This window comes from Mixophyes fleayi, chromosome 3 (genome assembly GCF_038048845.1).
Source record: "Mixophyes fleayi isolate aMixFle1 chromosome 3, aMixFle1.hap1, whole genome shotgun sequence".
In the NCBI taxonomy this organism is placed as follows: Eukaryota; Metazoa; Chordata; class Amphibia; order Anura; family Limnodynastidae; genus Mixophyes; species Mixophyes fleayi.
Genome location: NC_134404.1, coordinates 123,561,457 through 123,580,378, shown reverse-complemented (window position 1 = coordinate 123,580,378; position 18,922 = coordinate 123,561,457). Strand labels below are relative to the sequence as shown.

The 18,922-nt window shown below is 39.4% G+C and overlaps 1 protein-coding gene across 2 annotated transcripts in view; it reads left to right on the top strand.

The window, feature by feature from the left end:
- The window catches only part of OSTN (osteocrin), a 43,518-nt gene that overhangs the window by 15,837 nt on the left and 8,759 nt on the right, over positions 1-18,922 (top strand). The window contains exons 3-5 of one of the 2 annotated variants that reach the window (XM_075202291.1): positions 4,108-4,322; positions 7,452-7,508; positions 18,136-18,232. In XM_075202291.1, coding sequence (XP_075058392.1) covers positions 4,108-4,322; positions 7,452-7,508; positions 18,136-18,220 — 357 coding nt within the window. In that variant the 3' untranslated portion in view covers positions 18,221-18,232. The remainder of the gene's footprint in view (positions 1-4,107; positions 4,323-7,451; positions 7,509-18,135; positions 18,233-18,922) is intronic. The other variant, XM_075202293.1, reaches the window with a different exon arrangement.

Sequence of the window (18,922 nt, the reverse complement as noted above, 5' to 3'; positions counted from 1 at the left end):
AGAGTTTTAGGGTAAGTGAAAGCAACGTTGGGAAAGCCTCCTATCGGATGCTCTGTTCTTGTACTTTTAAATCAAAGACTATGCCGTGTCAGTCATCATTATCAGTCAGCATTTACACCTGCCCTGTATTGGGCAATGATACGGCAGAAACCAACAATGATTCATTGAGCACAATCCTATACGATGGCTGTATAGGTAAGTCTATTATAATAGGGGAGCAAGCAGATGATTATTGTCCATGCATGCAAGTTTTTCTAATCACAACTTATCCTGTAGGCAATACAGAATGCCTGAGCAAGGCAAGGAGCATCTTTTACATCACTGAACCACTTTTAGAGGCTAACATTTAGACTGCAATGCTGTAGTCACTAGCTATTATTAAACATTTATTACACAATTGTAGTTCGTTTAAAGTCTTCCAATGGATTTAATGGAGCTCGTGGCTTGTACCCCTGTTATAAACACATGGGACCTGAGTCATTCTGGAAAGTGAAGCAAAAAAAAAGGAGTAACTTTGCACCCTAACAAAACCATGTTGCATTGGAGGGAGAGCTAACTTTAAAATGTGGGGACAGATTTATAGTTGGGGTAGAGCATTTCCTAGATCAACTTTAAATTTCAGTGTAAAAATAAGACTATCAAGTATTTGTGTGCTACATTAAAGGCAGCCAGTATTTTCCTTACATACAAAATAATAAACTAATTTCCACCCCTTGCATTGTAACATGGTTTGTCCAGGAGCAAAGTTATTCCTTTTTTTGCTTTCCTTTCCTTGATGACTTAGGAGTCTGTCATGATTTTAGGTTTTGATTGAAAAAATGCATTTAGCTTCAGGGTGTCCAATGCTCTTATCAAGGGGAATATGACAAGTACTTAGAGGACATGTAAAGTGAAGGGAGGGTGCTGTGGATATCCTGGCTCTTATCTAAGGAGTCAGACTCATCTGAGGACACTAGAACGGACTGATCCTGGGTGCTTTGTTTCTCTGTACCTGGTGATGGATTACAGGGAGCAGTTCAGTGAGGACTGTAGATTTTGAAGGAAGTTTATTGTGAGGGGTGAACTCTTAGTGAATTATAATCTTCAACCCAATTGGCTGGTTTGACCTGTGTGAGGGTAGGTCTATGTTTGCTTGCTGTGATTTATTCCAGAGAGAAGAAATCGTCCTCTCTATTGCTCCATTTTTTAAGTGTAGCGTACATCAATAAAGAATACTGTTTAGTCCGTGAATCATGTGTCTAAATAGTAACCAGTGAAACGGTCAATTTTGCTATACAATAGGAGTGATTTATGAACTGTATAAACATACAACGAGGCAAAATGTTTTTCATATGTAATAGTGCCTATTAGTCTTTTATACACATTCAATGTACTGTATGCGCCATTCCGGTTTTTAAGTTTGTCTGCCGCACACACTGTTGGTCTGCAACAGAAATGAGAATATCAGTAAAAGTGAAAACATCACCACAAAGTACTACATACCAACACATTTTGACCACACCCAAATAAATTACATTTCCTTTTTGTCTGCAAAATTACATCTTGTTAGAGCCTCTTTTATGTCAGTGTATAAGTAACCGAGGCTGACTACAACCACTTTAGACGTGGTGTATGGATCTGCCCATTTTGCACTGCTAGAAAGTTTATGCAAACTACCACAAAATCAGAAAAACCTCCAAAGATGTGCAGTCTCCACCCCCACAATGCAAACTCTTAGAGGTAAATTTATCAAGCTGTGGGTTTGAAAAAGTGGAGATGCCTATAGCAACCAATCAGAATCTAGTTATCATTTATTTAGTACATTCTACAAAATAACAGCTAGAATCTGATTGGTTGTTACAGGCAACTTTGCACTACTGGCATTCTGTGTGTGACACTGCTGATGTAACGAATGTGTAAGGGTTCTGTGGATATAATGGGCCTGATTAAGAGTGAGACGTACGTACATTTGCATAGCAAATCTTTGTGTATTTTTGCACTGTGCAACCTCAGAAAGTGAACTTATGCAACTTCAGCTATTCAGAGCTGCGACTGTTTGTCACTTATGACTCCTTTCATCTGAAGAGGCGTGATGGAGGAGGGAATGTGTATTCTAATGTAGGCAATGTGCAGTAAGGTGGATTTAAGCAATTGCATACAGATGCACATACGTTTTAAAATCGGTTTTATTTGCAGTGGTCAGGGGCAGGTGTAAGTAGCGGATAATGACGATGATGAACACCCGAACTAGCATAATTAGAGTTTGTGAATGATTCGTAGATGCTTATTGAGACTTTAGTAGTCACTCGACCATAGATTGTGCTTCTATTATATAAAATAAAAGGTTTTTGTACATGTCCACAAGTTGGATGTTAATATCTGAGCGGTGTGTTTGTTGTCAAGCAGTCACATCTGCTTCTCATTCAGACATGGACACATCTTCAACTCTGAACATGATATACATACGCATATAATGCAAACACTTCCGCTTCAATCGTAAGTTACGCTTACTCTTGAATCAGGCCCAATATGCGATACTACTGGCATTCTCTGTGTGACACTGCTGGTGTAATCATATGTGACACTGCTGATGTAACTAATGTGTGAGGTACTGTGGATACAATGGGCCTGATTTAAGTCTGATCCCAATTTGCATGCAAGTTACGTATAAACATACTTTCCTACTTTTTAAATCTGTACTCCGGGTGATCGGAGTACAGATCATGTGACAGAGAAAAGGAGGAGAAGTGTTGTCATCATTACATCACTGTAGCCCCGCCCCTTAACAAAAAATACAGAAATTCAAGTTATTGAATAGTGAGGGACAGGGGTTATTCAATGCGGAAAATTTCGGAATTTTACAGGGTCTGGGAGGTTCGACTACTCTTCTGGGAGTCTGGGAGTCTGGAAGGACTGCCCGAAATTCGGGAGCTTCCTGCAAATTCCAGGAGAGTAGGCAAGTATGATTAAAAAGAGTACGGAACTTGAGCCTAATTCGGACCGTATTTATATCCAAGCATCTCAAGATGCGTCTTGATTTGAATCTGGGTGTAAGTACATTTCTACTAAATGGTACTTGTCATATATAGACGGACAGAATAGACTGCAATATACATACAAGCATATTTTCTATAAAATGTCACATCAGAATGCATAAAAAAACTGTAATTGAAGAACTCCTAATAGTATAATCGTTTGCAGAAATATGTATTTTTACATTAAATACATAATAAAGATGCTTTCAATGCATACTATAAGTGTGTGTGTATATATATATATATATATATATATATATATATATATTTATAGTCTATCTTACTGGCATACACATGTTCTGTGCTAACTAGTGGCACACATATGTGTACTTTTTAAATGAAACACTAGGCTGTGAGAGTCATCACTATGGGTCAGCATTTACACCTTCCCTGTATTGGGTGCAAACGATACGGCTGAAACCAAACATACTTTTGAGAAACCGAGCACTTGAATTGGCCGCATCTGTGTTGGAATGATTCTGCCCCTTCCATACTCTTGTTCTGATACTCAAGTCGTAGACAGTCGTAAATGTCTTTTGCGTTCAGATATGAATTCCATGAAGGATGTGTGTTCATAAGTGTTGTCAAATGTTGGAAAGCAGTTTTGAAAAGTACACCTTTTATTATTATTATTATTATTATTATTATTATTATTATTTATTATACAGTTCTCATCTTGGTGATACAGTGTATCTAATATACATTAAAGTGTCAATGTTTGCCAGAATATACAGCACACTAAAACAAATTATGATTATGATTGTTTGAGAAATAGAATGTAATCATATTATTGCTGCCTCAGGCAGTAGATTGGTCAGGATCAGTCCTGCTTCTCTGTTTTCTGATCATGTGTGATCCTTAGCTACCTTCTTGTTGAGACAGATAGCAGTCAACAGCCAAAATACACTTCTTGAAGTTTACAGAATGAAACAATAAGCAATGCCTTATGTTACCTGCATATATAAAACTGTGCAATATTCCTCTCTTCTTATCTTAAACAGGTATTTTTGCTTAGATAACTTACCTCATCTGTAATCTGAAACAGTAAATTTTAAAACATTTGTTTACTTCCAAATTGCATTTTACTGTACAGAGGTTTGACTCTTCAATTGTTTTGGATGTTGGTCAACGTTCAGTTTCGAGTGAAGAGAAGTCAGCAGACTTGGCAGCTAAACTCCTGCTTCTGGACGAGCTTGTCTCTCTGGAAAATGATGTGATTGAGACCAAGAAGAAACGAAGCTTCCCTGGCTTTGGGTCTCCTCTAGACAGGATTTCAGCAGGCACCACTGAAATAAAGGGAAAACAAAGGTAAGTTACCTTGTAGCTGAAAGATATGTGCATGCATATGATTAACAGAACATTAAATTGAACACTAAATATTTTGAAAAGCACAACACATACACCATATAAATGGTAAAGAACTGTCCTAACCCTACAAAGGAACCAACAAATCAGGCCCTCTCTGCATATGCAACTAAAGTATTCTCCCAAACCAGGCTGGCATCTGACCATAGCAATGATGGCAATTGTCTTGGTTCCCAACCCTTGTGGTGACTCCCATACACTATTTTAAAATTTTTTAGATATTTGCTAACCATCCCAGGTATGCGATGGTTTATTGCCATCTGATGCGCACTTTGGCTACAGAGCAGTCAATGACAACACAGTTTAATGTATGCCGGCAGCCAATCACTAAATTCTAATTGGCTGGTGCTGTTCATTGAACAAAATCAGTCAATGCTGTCCTTGGTTGTACTGCCTGGCTTTCCTGAATGAAGTCCCAGAACACAGGTCACATGTCCCAGCCAGGCATTTTGCATATGCACAACCCCTGTTGACAAAACAGCACAAACTTTTTGAGGGATCAGTATGTTTATTTATTGTTGAATCGGTATGGATTTTAACATTTGAGTTTTCATTGTACAAAGGATATCAGAACGGGTGTTGCAGTGTTAAACAGAGCTCACAGGTAGGCATCGGTTTGGGGGTCTGAACATTATTACTAGACATCAGGTTAGGTCTGTTCATTGAAATGTTATCAGAAAGTCTGTGTCTGCACCACATAAAGGCCATCAGGTGGGGGGACTGTGCATTGTGCATTGAGAGAGGCTGTATTGTGTAATGGACATTAGTTAGATTAATAATTTTCTAAGGGTATATTGGGCTTCGTCAAATTTAGTCCGCACCAGGCAATGCATGCCTACTTTTTACCTTTGAGCACCCTAAAAGTCTTCATGAATGTAATGCTAATGGTTAATGTCTGCATTGGTTGACCCCATCCTAGAACTGTGTTCTGACTAAAGCTAGCCCTATTCTCATTCATCCATTATGTTCACTACATAACCCCCAAGTCCTGTTAATCACCATAACTTTTGTACTACTCATACGCACATCTACCGGACTTTAAATATGTGTCTTCTCTCTCCTTAGCTCCTTTAAATTGTTCCTCAATGTTTCAACTTTTAAACTCACCTTTTCACAGAACCTTATCCAGACTCCTCTTACCCCATACACCAATCTCCCTCTAAAGCATTATATCCATCAGACTAAGAACCGACCCAAATATCCCACAAACTCAAATCAGCCTATACATTAGGGCTTATGTACTATGTTAGTAAATTAGCATATTGTGCCTCATATTTTTATTTTTCCCACTTCATCCCTTTGCTTTTGTTTATACTAGTAGGTAGTGTATGCTGAACTGAAATGCACATATGTATATTGCTTGTGCTAATCCTAAACCCAACCAATAATCTTATCCTTAACATAGTAAAAGATTTAACTCTAGTCCTAGTCTATATGCTTTTTTTTTTACAACATCTCAATACTGCACAGAAAGTCCTGGCTGGTCAAAGCACACTGTTGCTTCCCTAACAACTCGATATAGCTTTTTCCCATGTATGCAGAGTGGCCAGGACTGTATTTATCAATTATACGAGGGGATTACATTTACTTTGCATTCCTTCTCTTTAGGGGCATTTCTATAATAAGACAAAGTCATCATTTTCAGCTATATGTGTGGGGAGGGCAGCAAAATGTTTCATATCAGTTAAAATATACATTGCCAAATTACCATAATATAAAACAGAGAAAACCTGCAGCTATTTGTATTGTCGTTTAGCCCCACCAACCTGACACATATACCATATTTTGCATGGAAGAAAATGATCTATTCAACACTGTATTTTTCATATTTCCATTAATAAATGGTTTAGTTGCTGTGCCCAGTAAGTGTATTTGTGACTCTACAAGGCAAGTGTCCCTCTTTTTCTACTTGACATGCCATTAGGCATGCCAGCCCTAAAAATACCCCAAGCCTAGACACTAACCCAACCCTCCTAATAATAAACTTAGTCTCTACTGTGTAGAAATAAAAGTTCCAATCACAGCCCTCAATGGAAAGAAATATTGTGCACAAAACATACCTGTCAACAAATTGTGACAACTTAGGTCACATCCCAGATCTGCTCAAATTTTGTCCAAACCATACATTGTGCTGCCTAAAACACCTCAATTGAGGACATACTTCTTTCCACCCAAGGGAAACCCAGAAATCGGCATTGGTGGTAGTTATGACAGTATAGCATGTCACCCAACATTTATCCAGGAAAATTATCAGGACAAAATAAGCCCAGCTCCCAAATCATCGCTTCCCACTCACCAAAATATTCCTAAATCAGCCTAACCAAGGTAACTTCCTGACAAAGTCCTTCTGGATCCCTGTAAGCCCTGCCCCTTTCAGGTCTGAACATTGGGTAAGTCACACCATAAGTCAACGTCTTTAAACTCTAACCCACACCACCCTCCCCCAATTCCCCCTTTTCCCAGGGTGGAGAGAGGTACAAAGTGGTGAAGGTAAAATTCTTGAAAAAAATCACTTAAAGTCAGTACAAGCTGCTTCAATAAAGTTCAGTTAACATTTACGAACCCCTGAAATGTATTTACTAGACTGCAGTGCAAAGAAAATCTGTCAATGTAAATGAGCCCTATGTGGTCCTCATGATTTGGAGTTAAAATGAGTTTTGAATAAGTGGGTGATTTTACAGAATTATCATAGCTAAACATTGCGACATAAAGTAAGCCCAACACTAACATGCATCCCCTGCTGAAGGTTTCCTGGGGTAAAATCAACCTGAAAATAACTTTACATGGGAACATTATTGAAATAAATTCATACACAAACACATACAAGTTTTATAGGCCATATTTAATTATTTTCATGTACATGCTGCATGTCAAATTGAAATATTGAAATGTTTCGCAGAGCATCCAAAGCTGCTGCCTATAACATATTTACATGTAAAAGTTGGGGCTGGACCAGAATGGGGAGTTCCATTCCCCCCATCATGTGACTACTGTTGTCTAATGTATTGTGCCTGCTTGAGCAAGTTAAAGTTACCCAATCCCTAAGGAAGTTTATTCGGATTATACCCCCAGGCTCCGAGCTCCCATCTTTTCCCATGTAAACAGAGCTGTTCAGACACCCAAGAAAAGGTAAGACAGTAGTGTTCTCTCTCCTTTACAAACATAACAATCTTTCTTTTCTGCTTTACTCTCATGCTAAGCACATTGGAGCAACTTCCTGCATAATTATATTTCCCTGATCCACTACAGTGATGTAAACACTAGCTTGTGCTGCACTTAAATGACCACTGAACAAAATGACTTAATATTATTATAGTTATTATTTTAATAAACATAATTAATACATATTATTACCTGGCGCTGGCTTTCTTGTAAAATGTTTCTGAAGAAATGTACAATATACAATCATATTTGTCCAATACCAACACCAATAATTAAGGTAATATCCACTGCTGTCTCCCATAGGTCAAGACAATTATTATTTTAACCTCACTTTTCGGTCATGTTAGCGCATAATTTATCCTAGAAATTCTTGTCTCTAACGTGACAATGTCCACCATAGAACATTTTTTAATTACCACAGTGAGAATGCACAGAAATGACAGCACCTGACTGGATGGGATTTGAGGCCACATTTAAACAATGGCAATACTCGTGGAGAGAAGTGTACAGGTGTGCTCCTCAGAGAGGAAGGGTCTTGGTTCCAAAATCTTTTAGGGGTTCACACCCAATTGAAGAACTTCATCAACCATAAGAATAGTAATATCAAGAACCTCCTACTTGCCAACCGTCTAAATCAACTATTTATTAAAAAAAGCTTTTTCAGTTAGCATTAGAAAGGATTAAGTGTATTATTATTATTACCATTTATTTATATAGCACCATTAATTCCACAGCGCTGTACAGACAACTCACTCAAATCAGTCCCTCTCCCATTGAGGCTTACAGTCTAAATTCCCTAACACATACACACACACACACACACACACACACAGACTAGGGTCAATTTGTTAGCAGCCAATTAACCTACCAGTATGTTTTTGGAGTGTGGGAGGAAACCAAAGCACCCGGAGGAAATCTACGCAAGCACGGGGAGAACATACAAACTCCTCACAGATAAGGCCATAGTCTGGAATTGAACTCATGGCCCCAGTGCTGTAAGGCAGAAGTGCTAACCACTTAGCCACTGAGTGTAAGTGTAATCATAGAATGATAAAATATATAAACTTCCTTGCAAAATGCTAAAAAAATGAAATGATATGAAGAGGTGGAGAATCTCTGTATGGATAGAAACAAGCAGAATGGAAACATGTAAATGTGCTATATTGGATGTATATAAAACATATAATGAATGTACAACAATAGGCTTTATTTATAATATGGCATTGAGACAGCATGTTTACATTGACATCACTATTTCCAAAAAAATTCCTGTTCCCATTTCTGCAAGTTAGGAGCAAACCCTTTCCTCCACATTAAAACAAGGATAGTTTTGATAACGAAACAAAATGAACCTCCTGGAGTAGAAGGCACCTAGATTTCAATGTAATGGTGTCTGATGTAATGGGAAGTCAGGCAACCATTGCAGGGTAGCAAGACAATCTTAGCTGTGGCAAATAATTGTTTAAAATAAAAAAAACTACCCTTACATAATATTATTATTACTAGTATTAACGTTAACTGAAGTCTTATGTCTGAACCAATCCACATTCTCATTTCAGACTCCTTATCAACAACCCTAAAACTAGAACTGTATTTTTTTGGCCATAAAACTTAATACACTCTAGTTTTGGGATACAGTTACTTCACTTACGAGTGTGGGAGCTCACTAATGTCTTAAAGCAGCCTTCATTAAAGCCCTGCACACTCTGAATACACACCAAGAATATATACTCAAGGACTGCCTGCAAATTTTCCCAGTAGTCCCATAAAGTGATGTATGCACGTGGGCATCATTATGAGTTCGCTCTTTGCACCTGTCTATCTGCATTCCAGAAATGATCACACTAATGAACAGCAGATAATGCCAATGATTCAACCTTTATAACAGCCTCAATTTTGTACGCTCATTAAACTATAAACAACAAATTGGAAATGAACCTGACAATGGATTCAATATAAATATTTTTTATATAACTTTACAGAATCACTATAAACAATAAAGGCATTATTATAATATTGGAGAAAGCTACACTGACAAATGTGACTGTTGTAATGCATTAAGCATAACTATCTACCATATATCTTTATACAGAAGTACTGATTCTATTGTGTAACTATTGGTTTACTGAAATGACTACTCTATGTAGTCTTCTAGGCATGTTGTCTGCACACATGTATAAGTGAGCTCATAGGAGGTTAAAGTAAAATCTAATTTTGAACATCAAGAACATCATGACCTCAGGGTTGCAATTAAATCACAGCCCATAAGATTATAATGTTCTTGCTTTAAAACAGATGAATAGTTTGCTTTCAGATTTATTTCGTATGTTCAGTTCAGCAGTCAGCACTTCTCACCAGATGCCATGTACTGTACATTCTGCTAAAGTTTCTTGTTATGTATCTATCAAACCCTGGAGTTACATTACATCTTCAGACCATCTGCCTTCATCACGGTAGCATTAGGAAATGTTTGCATACCTGTATGCTGACATCATGTATTTGCTATGTTTGATGTCTTCCCTACATATATCATCAGTGCAGTAAAAAATCTGCATCATGAGTGTTCCTATTAACAATATTTGTATCCTTAAGACTTTGGCTTCACCTAACACACTATCATCATGACAATCTGTATCTATGGAATAGTGGTTCTTTCCTGTGCTTTATTAAAGTCCTTTTATTTACTTGAATGTTTTTTGCTAATTGTTCAATATACAAGAAAGCTTTGTGGAAATGTCATACTGAAAATTACGTCGTGAGGTGCAATTATGAAGATTTTCCACAAGAGGGAGCCAAGAAACAACTGTTAGTGATAGCGTGGGAAATAATCTTTTTATAAAATAGTATTAATTGAAAAAAGGAAATTCACAACTACTTAAGTATTTGATTCATATATATATTAGCGATGGTTCTCAGTAGTAAGATGATAATGTTTATTGCTCAAAGTGCTCTGCTCATAACGCAGTAAATAAATTAGTGGATTTTCTAAATAATTCATTGCACTCAGAGCTGTGCGGGAAATGTTAAAAAGGGGCTAAAATTTGCGAGCCGGCCCCTGATCATCACAAATAAAACTATCCTTCAGGCTCACTTAATAAGGCAATGTAAAAGCTAAGTGCAAACATGTTTGTATCCGCTATTAGTGGCTAGCTTAATTCAGCAGCAACTGGTAAAGAAGTTGCCTAAATTTACTAATTATCTTTAGCACATATACATTGTTTGTAAATAAGATGTACTTTAACTTGACGCCTTCAATATGCCATTTTAGTGCTCCTTTTAGGATTGTCCAAATTGTTATTTGGATCATTATTTTTAGGACTATTTTGCAACTTGTTGTGAGAATGATAACCTAATGTTTGTTAAATTTATTTTAGCACCGTCACAGATTTGCACTAGTTGCAGTTCCTCAGTAGAGAAGAAATACACTTATATATGATAATTTCTCTTTACACAGCCTCATTACATTTTCCTGTGTGTGTATTCAAATTATCTTCAAACAGGGATTTAAATTGGGGATGAACTGTAACACTGTCCAACCAGTCATATTCTTATTCTCATTTGAAATATTCTGGACTGACTAAATGAAATAATACATATTTCAGTAATTACCATCATTTCTTCCAGCACTTCAGACATAGTAGAAGTGTCCAGATTCTGTAATATATGCTGATATTAGCTTTATTTTCTCTCCTACAATGGACTCTGTCTGCAGAATTCAACATCAAACAGGAAACTAAGCATAATTAGCTTCTATTATTTGATGAAGGGCTGCCAGAGCTCATAATGAGAGAAGAAACAGAGCTGCTATCAGTTGGCGATGGTCCAATGGGCAATGAAGACTCTATTCTCAGAAGCAGAGCTCATGCAGCAAAATCACTCTCACAGCCTGAGCACCCTCTCTGGGGAATGGGCTCTGCATTGTTCACTGGGCAACTAAGGAATGGGCTTTATTATATACTGGTCACTAGGTAATTGGTTCTGTTGTACACAGCCCACCTGATAGAGCAGTGGCGCACGCAGGGGGGGTTTCTGAGTCTCTAGTGGCCACTGTCCTATACAGCAGCCGCGGCGCTGTCAAAGAAGCGTCCGCAGCGGTGCTGTATTGTATACAGCACCGCCGCAGATGCTTCTTAGACAGCACCGCAGCTGCTGTATAGGACAGCGCTGGCGAAACGGAGTTGCTGCACATGCGCAGCAGCTCTCTCTCTGTTTTTTGGGGGGGTTTTTGGGTCGGCAGGGGGAAACCCCCCCCGACAATCCTCCGTGCGCCGCTGTAGAGGTCTGTGTTATATACTAGTGACCAACAATGAACTTTGCTACCTACACTCAGGGCAGGTGCAAGGTTGCTTGGCACCCTAGGCAAAGCTTAAGCTTGTCGACCCCCCCCCCCCCCCCTCAAATAATAAAAAAAAAAAATATTTCACAGCCCCTAACACACTTGACATTTCTAAAATGAAAAATAATAACTCTTACCTCCTCTTGGCTTGCTGGGATGCAGTCCAGATGTCTGACGCAGCACTGATGTCTGGTGCAGGATGCTGTCCAGGCTTCACTGCTGCCCAGGAGCAAACACAGGATATCTAGAGGGAAGGCTCTAGATGTTAGATTTCAGAACAAAACAAACACAAAAAAGAAAACTTTATATCACTCACCTGTTACAGACTGACATGTATCCCGCTGCCCACCAACTTCTCTCACACATGCCCATCTGCCCACTAGCTATTCTCACATATGTCACATATGCCCTTGCATAGCTGCAATTTGTCACGGCACTATTTTAGTACATAGACTCCATAGTCTCTAACTTAAGGACATTTATAAGTGTAATCCCCGGGATCCCCATTTTCTCCAGCCTCTTCCCCCTCCCCAATTTTTTGTACCATCCATTCTCCCACCACACACACATTTTATGTAGCATCCATTCTCCCCCCACACAAACACATTTTCTGTAGCATTCATTCTCCCCCACACACATTTTCTGTAGCATCCATTCTCCTCCCACACACATTTTTCTGTAGCATCCATTCTCCCCCCATTATCTGTAGCATCTATTCTCTCCCCCATACATTTTCTGTAGCATCCATTATCCGCCCACACACACTTTCTGTAGCATCCATTATCCCCCCCACACACACTTTCTGTAGCATGCATTATCCCCCACACACACATTTTCTGTAGCATCCATCCCCCCAACACACATTTTCTGTAGCATCCATTCTCCCCCATTATCTGTAGCATCTATTCTCTCCCCCATACATTTTCTGTAGCATCCATTATCCCACCCACACACACTTTCTGTAGCATGCATTCTCCCCCACCACATACATTTTATGTAGCATCCACCCCCCCCCCCCCCCCTCGGTTCTCTGCAGCATACTTCTCTCACCCTCCCCTCCGTTTCTCTGTTGCATACTTTCACTACCCCTCCCCGCTTTCTATACTCACCTTTACTTATCTTTCATTCTCTTCTCCGCCTCTTGTTTCTTGCTTCTTTCCTCTGTATTTACTCCTGCCACACTCCTGTCGGCTCCTCTACACTGGCAGCGTCATGACGTCACAATGCTGCCAGGCGCCGGGCACATTTGAAAATGCGGTGCTGCACAATAGCAGCACCGCTTAGGTCTGCAGCAGGAGCACTATATTGCGGGCGGACGATCCGCCCTGGGCGATCGCGCCGCCCGCTTAAACTTAACCTACTATTAATTGTTTTAATTGTTTTATTAATAGTCTCCTCGGCCGCAGTGCCGCCCCCCTGAGACCGGCGCCCTAGGCAGCTGCCTAATGGTGGCGCCGGCCCTGCCTACACTAGACACTAGGTAATGAGTTATATTTTGTATACTAGCCACCCTGCAATTGGCTCTTTGTTGTAAGCTTATCATCAAGCTATGGAGTAGGGCGCATCTTGGCATCTTCACCCTAGAAACTAGATAGCTTGTCCATCCACGAACATAGACGTTTAACATTCCAGTGAAAGGCAAAGCTGGAGTCCACTTTATAGTCCTGCACTTCCCCCTGTCCTCTCTGTAAGGTTCAGAGTTGTCTAAGAAATAAATGTTCTTACAAGTAGAGGAATTTTTACTGCACATAGTACAGAATAGCTTCTTTATTAAAGCACAAAAATAAACAGCCTGTGGGTCGCTGTGTTTATGTTAACTATAATTACTAACATACTGCTAGATTTTCAACAAAGCTAGTATTCTGTAATTCACACCTAGCTAGGACAGAACACTTCAAACAAGAGGTAACCGCTGCATAAATGAAATACCTTCTAAATAAAATGTTTGATAAACCAGTCAGGGTATGGACACTGAGGACCTGATGCTGAGTTAGGAGCAAGGCAAAAAAAAAAAAGAGCACATTTTCACCTTGGTAAAACCTTGACATTGCAGGGTACGTCCAATGCCTATGTGGAATATAGATCCTCAAAACAACGCACATAAAAAAAAAAATGTCACCTGTCAATAATATAAGCATTAATGACAAAACAGTTTAAAACAAAAAACATGTTTTTTTCCATTAAATATGTTTATTAGAATGATTTTAATGTCTACATAAAATACATTACTGCAGTTGCTCCTGATTGCAAACATGTCAAAGCAGGCATTTGAGACGGTCATCACTAGTAATCAAGACTTAGGGGTATATTTACCAAACTGCAGGTTTAATAAAGTAGAGATGTTGCCTATAGCAACCAATCAGATTCTAGCTGTCATTTATTTAGTACATTCAACAAAATGACAGCTAGAATCTGGTTGCTATAGGCAACACCTCCACTTTTTCAAACCCTTAGTTTAGAAAATATACCCCTTAGACTAGCCCTGAAGCTGGATCAAGAGATCCGCCAGAAAAACAAGTCACTTTGAGATGCTCAGAGCTTGATTCGGTTGTGGCTCTGTGCGCTTACTATACAGTGACCATGGGCAAACGCCCCTTCACCGCCCCGTTCCCTCCCAGAAATTGTAGGCTGTAGTAAGTGTCCTTTGTGTACAAGGATGAAATGAACGTTGATGTGTTTAGTCACGTATGGTCCAGTTCTGGGCATGCGCAGATTAATTTTGCGTACAATACGCACAATTAATCTGCGGCAGACACGTTCCTTGATGAGTCACTTGCGGTTTGTCCAGAAGCAAATTTACTCCTTTTTTTTTTTGTTTTGCTCCTATATCAACATCAGGCCTTGAGTGTATATTTCCTGGAAATGAAGACCCTAAAAAAAAAATTAAAATGAGCAAATTCGATTAATTGTGCAAAATGAGCTGTGCTTAGCTGAAATGAGAATTCTAGCATCCTTTGATCTGTTACAGGGTGCTTCTGACATTAGCTTAATTTGCATTATGTTAGTAGATAACCATGGTATAATTTTCAGCATGTCAGAATGTCTAGCATGCCACACAACATGCCAATAGAGCTAGTACCGTAGTTTAATTTACCATTGATTTATTTGGTTTGTAGCATGTCTGAGATCTTAGCCTGCCGTGAAAGATAGCACAGGCACTAGGTTGAATTAAAATAAAGAAATATTGAATGAATTTTGTAGGGTCTATTGTTTAAAGGGCAAAAAGCCCTATTGCTGGCGACAGGAATTACTACCGCGTCTATTTGTTTTATGTGATCATGTGACATCAATAATGATGTATCTTGTCATGTGGTTTCATAAATGATGTCATCAGAAAATCTTCGAAGGGGCCATTCCTTGAAGGGGGTACTATTTAATAGTCAAATTTAATTTCCCATTTGTTTTTGGTTTTGCTTTCTTTTTGGTTTTGATATAAATGCAAAAGATTTTGGTAAAGAAATTTTATATCCTTCTGTTCAGACATGGAAAAGCAGTATGAAAATGTGTAGCTTTGCTTCTGTTAGGCTCGGGTAGAGCTGTTAAACTGGATGTATAGTGGTGATTCAATGATGTGGCAATGGGTGACAAAGTAGCTGTACACCAGGGGCAGGCTGGGCTGAGGGGCAGGGGGCCTGTCCCATAGTGATGCATTATTTCCTTTAATATGTAGCTAATAGGCTTTCCCTGCTCTACATTGGTTATTTTGTATTGGAAATCTCTAAGTTTGAAGTCTCCAAACTGCACCAAGGTCCACTATAAAAAAAATTGAGTGCAGGAAAAGTAAGTAATATAAGGTATATAAAGATAAATGAAAAGAGCGACAAAGAAAAGAGCGGGGCACACTACTACAGTTAAGTATTGCATGTTTGACAACAAGACAAATACATGAGACCCTTTTAGCATGGTTAAAAAAACAATTGCAGAGGAAAGCAGGCTATACCAGGACTTTACTAATCAAATATACGGTATGTTGAAGAAAGGATTCCTGGGGCTGTTAATAATTGGCACACTAATACTAACTGAAATATATTATGCACAATATTGGGTTTTATCATCATCATCATCATCAATTTGTTAGTGAACGGGATAAAGAGGACAGGAGGTAGAGTAGGAAGATGAGAAGAGAGTAGAAACTTCCTCTTCATTTGTGGGATCAAATGAATAAAGAGTGTCAGAGGGTGCTACAAAGGAATTGAGCTGATTGCTTGTTGAGGGAGATGATACCACTTCAAGTCTGATCTTATCTATTTTGTCCTTGAAATAGGAAGAAAGATCCTGGCTTGGGGTGGGAGGATTGAGAAGAGCTTTAAATGTGTTAAAAACAGGTTAGAAACCTGAGCATAGATGAGAGATTGGAAGAATGTTTGTTTTGCAATGTCCAGAGCATTTCAATAGGAGTGGTAGATACCAGTATATGTGATGAAATCATTAGAGGTACAAGATTTACGCCAGTGGCGTTCTGCTGTACGAGAAAGTTTTTGTAGAGTTCGTATTACTTTAGTGTGCCACGGTTGGCAACGAAGTGTACGCGGAGTATGTTGAGTCGCTGGAGCCACTTGATCAAGGGCAGTTGCTAGGGTTTGGTGAAAATGAGGTACTGCCCTATTAGGGAAGGAGAATATAGAAATTGTGGACAGAAGGTGTTGAATAGAGGTGGAAAACTGTTGAAAATCAATAGCGTTAATATTCCTGCGGGTGTGAGGAGGCTTGGAAGAGTTTGACACTGGGGAGGGTAAAGAACTGGGGGTGAGTGAGTAGCTAATAAGAAGATAATCCGAGAGGGGGAAAGGAGTGTTAAGGAAATCAGAATCTGAGCATAGTCTAGAGAAAACAAGATCAAGACAGTGGCCATCCTAATGAGTAGCGGATTCAATTCACTGGGAGAGGTCAAGTGTGGAGGTTAGAGAGAGTAGTCTGCAAGCAGCATTAGAACGTGAATTAGCAATAGGGATGTTGAAATCACCCATGATGAGGGTGGGGATGTCAGAGGATAAGACGTGAGGGAGCCATGCAGTGAAGTGTTCAAGAAATTGTTGGTGTGGTCCAGGGGGCGATAGATGACAGTAACAAGCAATGAGAATGGGTTAAAAATCCTAATACTATGAACTTCAAAAGATGTGTACGTGAGTGATGGGACGTTTGATAGAACTGTAGGTGAGGCAGTGTCTGCTTGCGTGAGCCATGTTTTTGTTATTTCTAGAAGGTTAAGGTTGTTTGAGAGGAAGAGCTTGTGTATGGAGGTAAGTTTGTTGAAAACAGAGCATGCATTCCAAAGGGCACATTTAAAGGACTTTGGAAGAGAGGGGAGACAGGTGATGGTTTGAGATTTGCTGGATTTCTGTAGTGTACAGATATATGTGTGTGGGGGAAGTGAGGGGGGCCTGGATTAGGTGATATATCACCAGCTAATAGAAGCAGGAAGAAAGATAGGAAAGAGGATTGTAAGAAGTGTGTCCTTTTAGTTTCTGGTGAAAGGGTGAGGCTGTTATAACTATTAAATTTAAATAGGACATTTCATGAGTGTTCACTAGAGGTGAGTGAAGTAATGAAGGGGCAATGTGGACAGAGGTGTGTGTTGCAGGATGGGTGAGGGATGATATAATCCAAAATATAATGCCATGAAAGGAGAGGAAGAAAAATAATTTGGCAAACATTGGGATTCCTGACAATAGCAAAAAAATAAGGAATTAAAAGAATTACCTAGTTGCAATGTACTGTGCAATCAGAGAAGTAGCGCAGAGTAAGGCTGTAGTAGATGTAGTTTATTCCTGGATGTCTGGATAACATGGAGTAATGATGTGGGAGACGTGGGTGGGAGTGGGTGGAAATGTTGAATGGAGAGTAATAAAGAGGAGGTGATGGAGTAGCTGAGTTTTTGCAGAATCATGAGAGAGGAGAGTGGTTGAAACTCAGTTTCAATTCTTTATACTTGTGATGGCAAACAAAGCCGTGAGTAGAATTGAAAGTGTAAAGATGAGATAGAGGACTGAAACAGCTGTAACATGGGTAGGGAATGGATGAGCAAGTAGTACATCAGGCTGATTAAATAAAGGGTACAATGTTTCAATGAACTCTAACTCCAGTGCTAAAATTTACATGTCACCCTAAACCACACAAGCTTCTTTATAGCCAGATCCACATAAGTAACAATTATAAAGAGCAAAAACTATGTAATGTGCTCCTTGAAAAACAGAAGAAAAGAAAATGTTGGATTACTGACTTCCATCTCAGACTGATACAATGTTTTTGTGTTTGCAGGAAAGTGGTGGATCTTCCAAAAAGGAAATATGGGATTCCAATTGACCGAATTGGCACAAACCGCCTTGCTAGTACTAGAGGCTAACAGATTGTTATAGTGAGTAACACAAAATGTTTTCTGCTTCTTTATCAACAATGTCTTATCAGTTTATAAGCAGAAGAGAATATTACCCATTCTAGTAGTAGAAGTGGTCTGGTATACAACAGTATACTTTTCGCCACTTCTCACTGCTCTATCTAATGTTGGGTACACACTGTATGTCCCATGTGTGTCTCTGTCTATGTGTCTCTTGTGTGTGTCTGTGTGCCCCATGTGTGTGTCTGTCTGTCCTTTGTGTGTGTCTGTCTGTGTGTCCCATGTGTGTGTCTGTCTGTGTGTCCCTTGTGTGTGTCTGTCTGTGTGTACCATGTGTGTGTCTGTCTGTGTGTCCCTTGTGTGTGTCTGTCTGTGTGTTCCATGCGTGTCTCTGTCTGTGTGGCCCTTGTGTGTGTCTGTCTGTGTGTCCCTTGTGTGTGTCTCTGTTTGTGTGTCCCATGTGTGTCTGTCTGTCCCATGTGTATCTCTATCTGTGTGTCCCTTGTGTGTCTCTGTCTGTGTGTTCCTTGTGTGTCTCTGTCTGTGTTACTTGTGTGTGTTTGTCTCTGTCTGTGTGTCTCTGTCTGTGTGTCCCTTGCGTTTGTCTGTCTGTGTGTCCCATGTGTGTCTGTCTGTGTGTCCCATGTGTGTGTGTCAGTTTAGGGGGAAAATCAATTAGCCACGAAGTGTCTCCGGAACGTCCGTGAGACA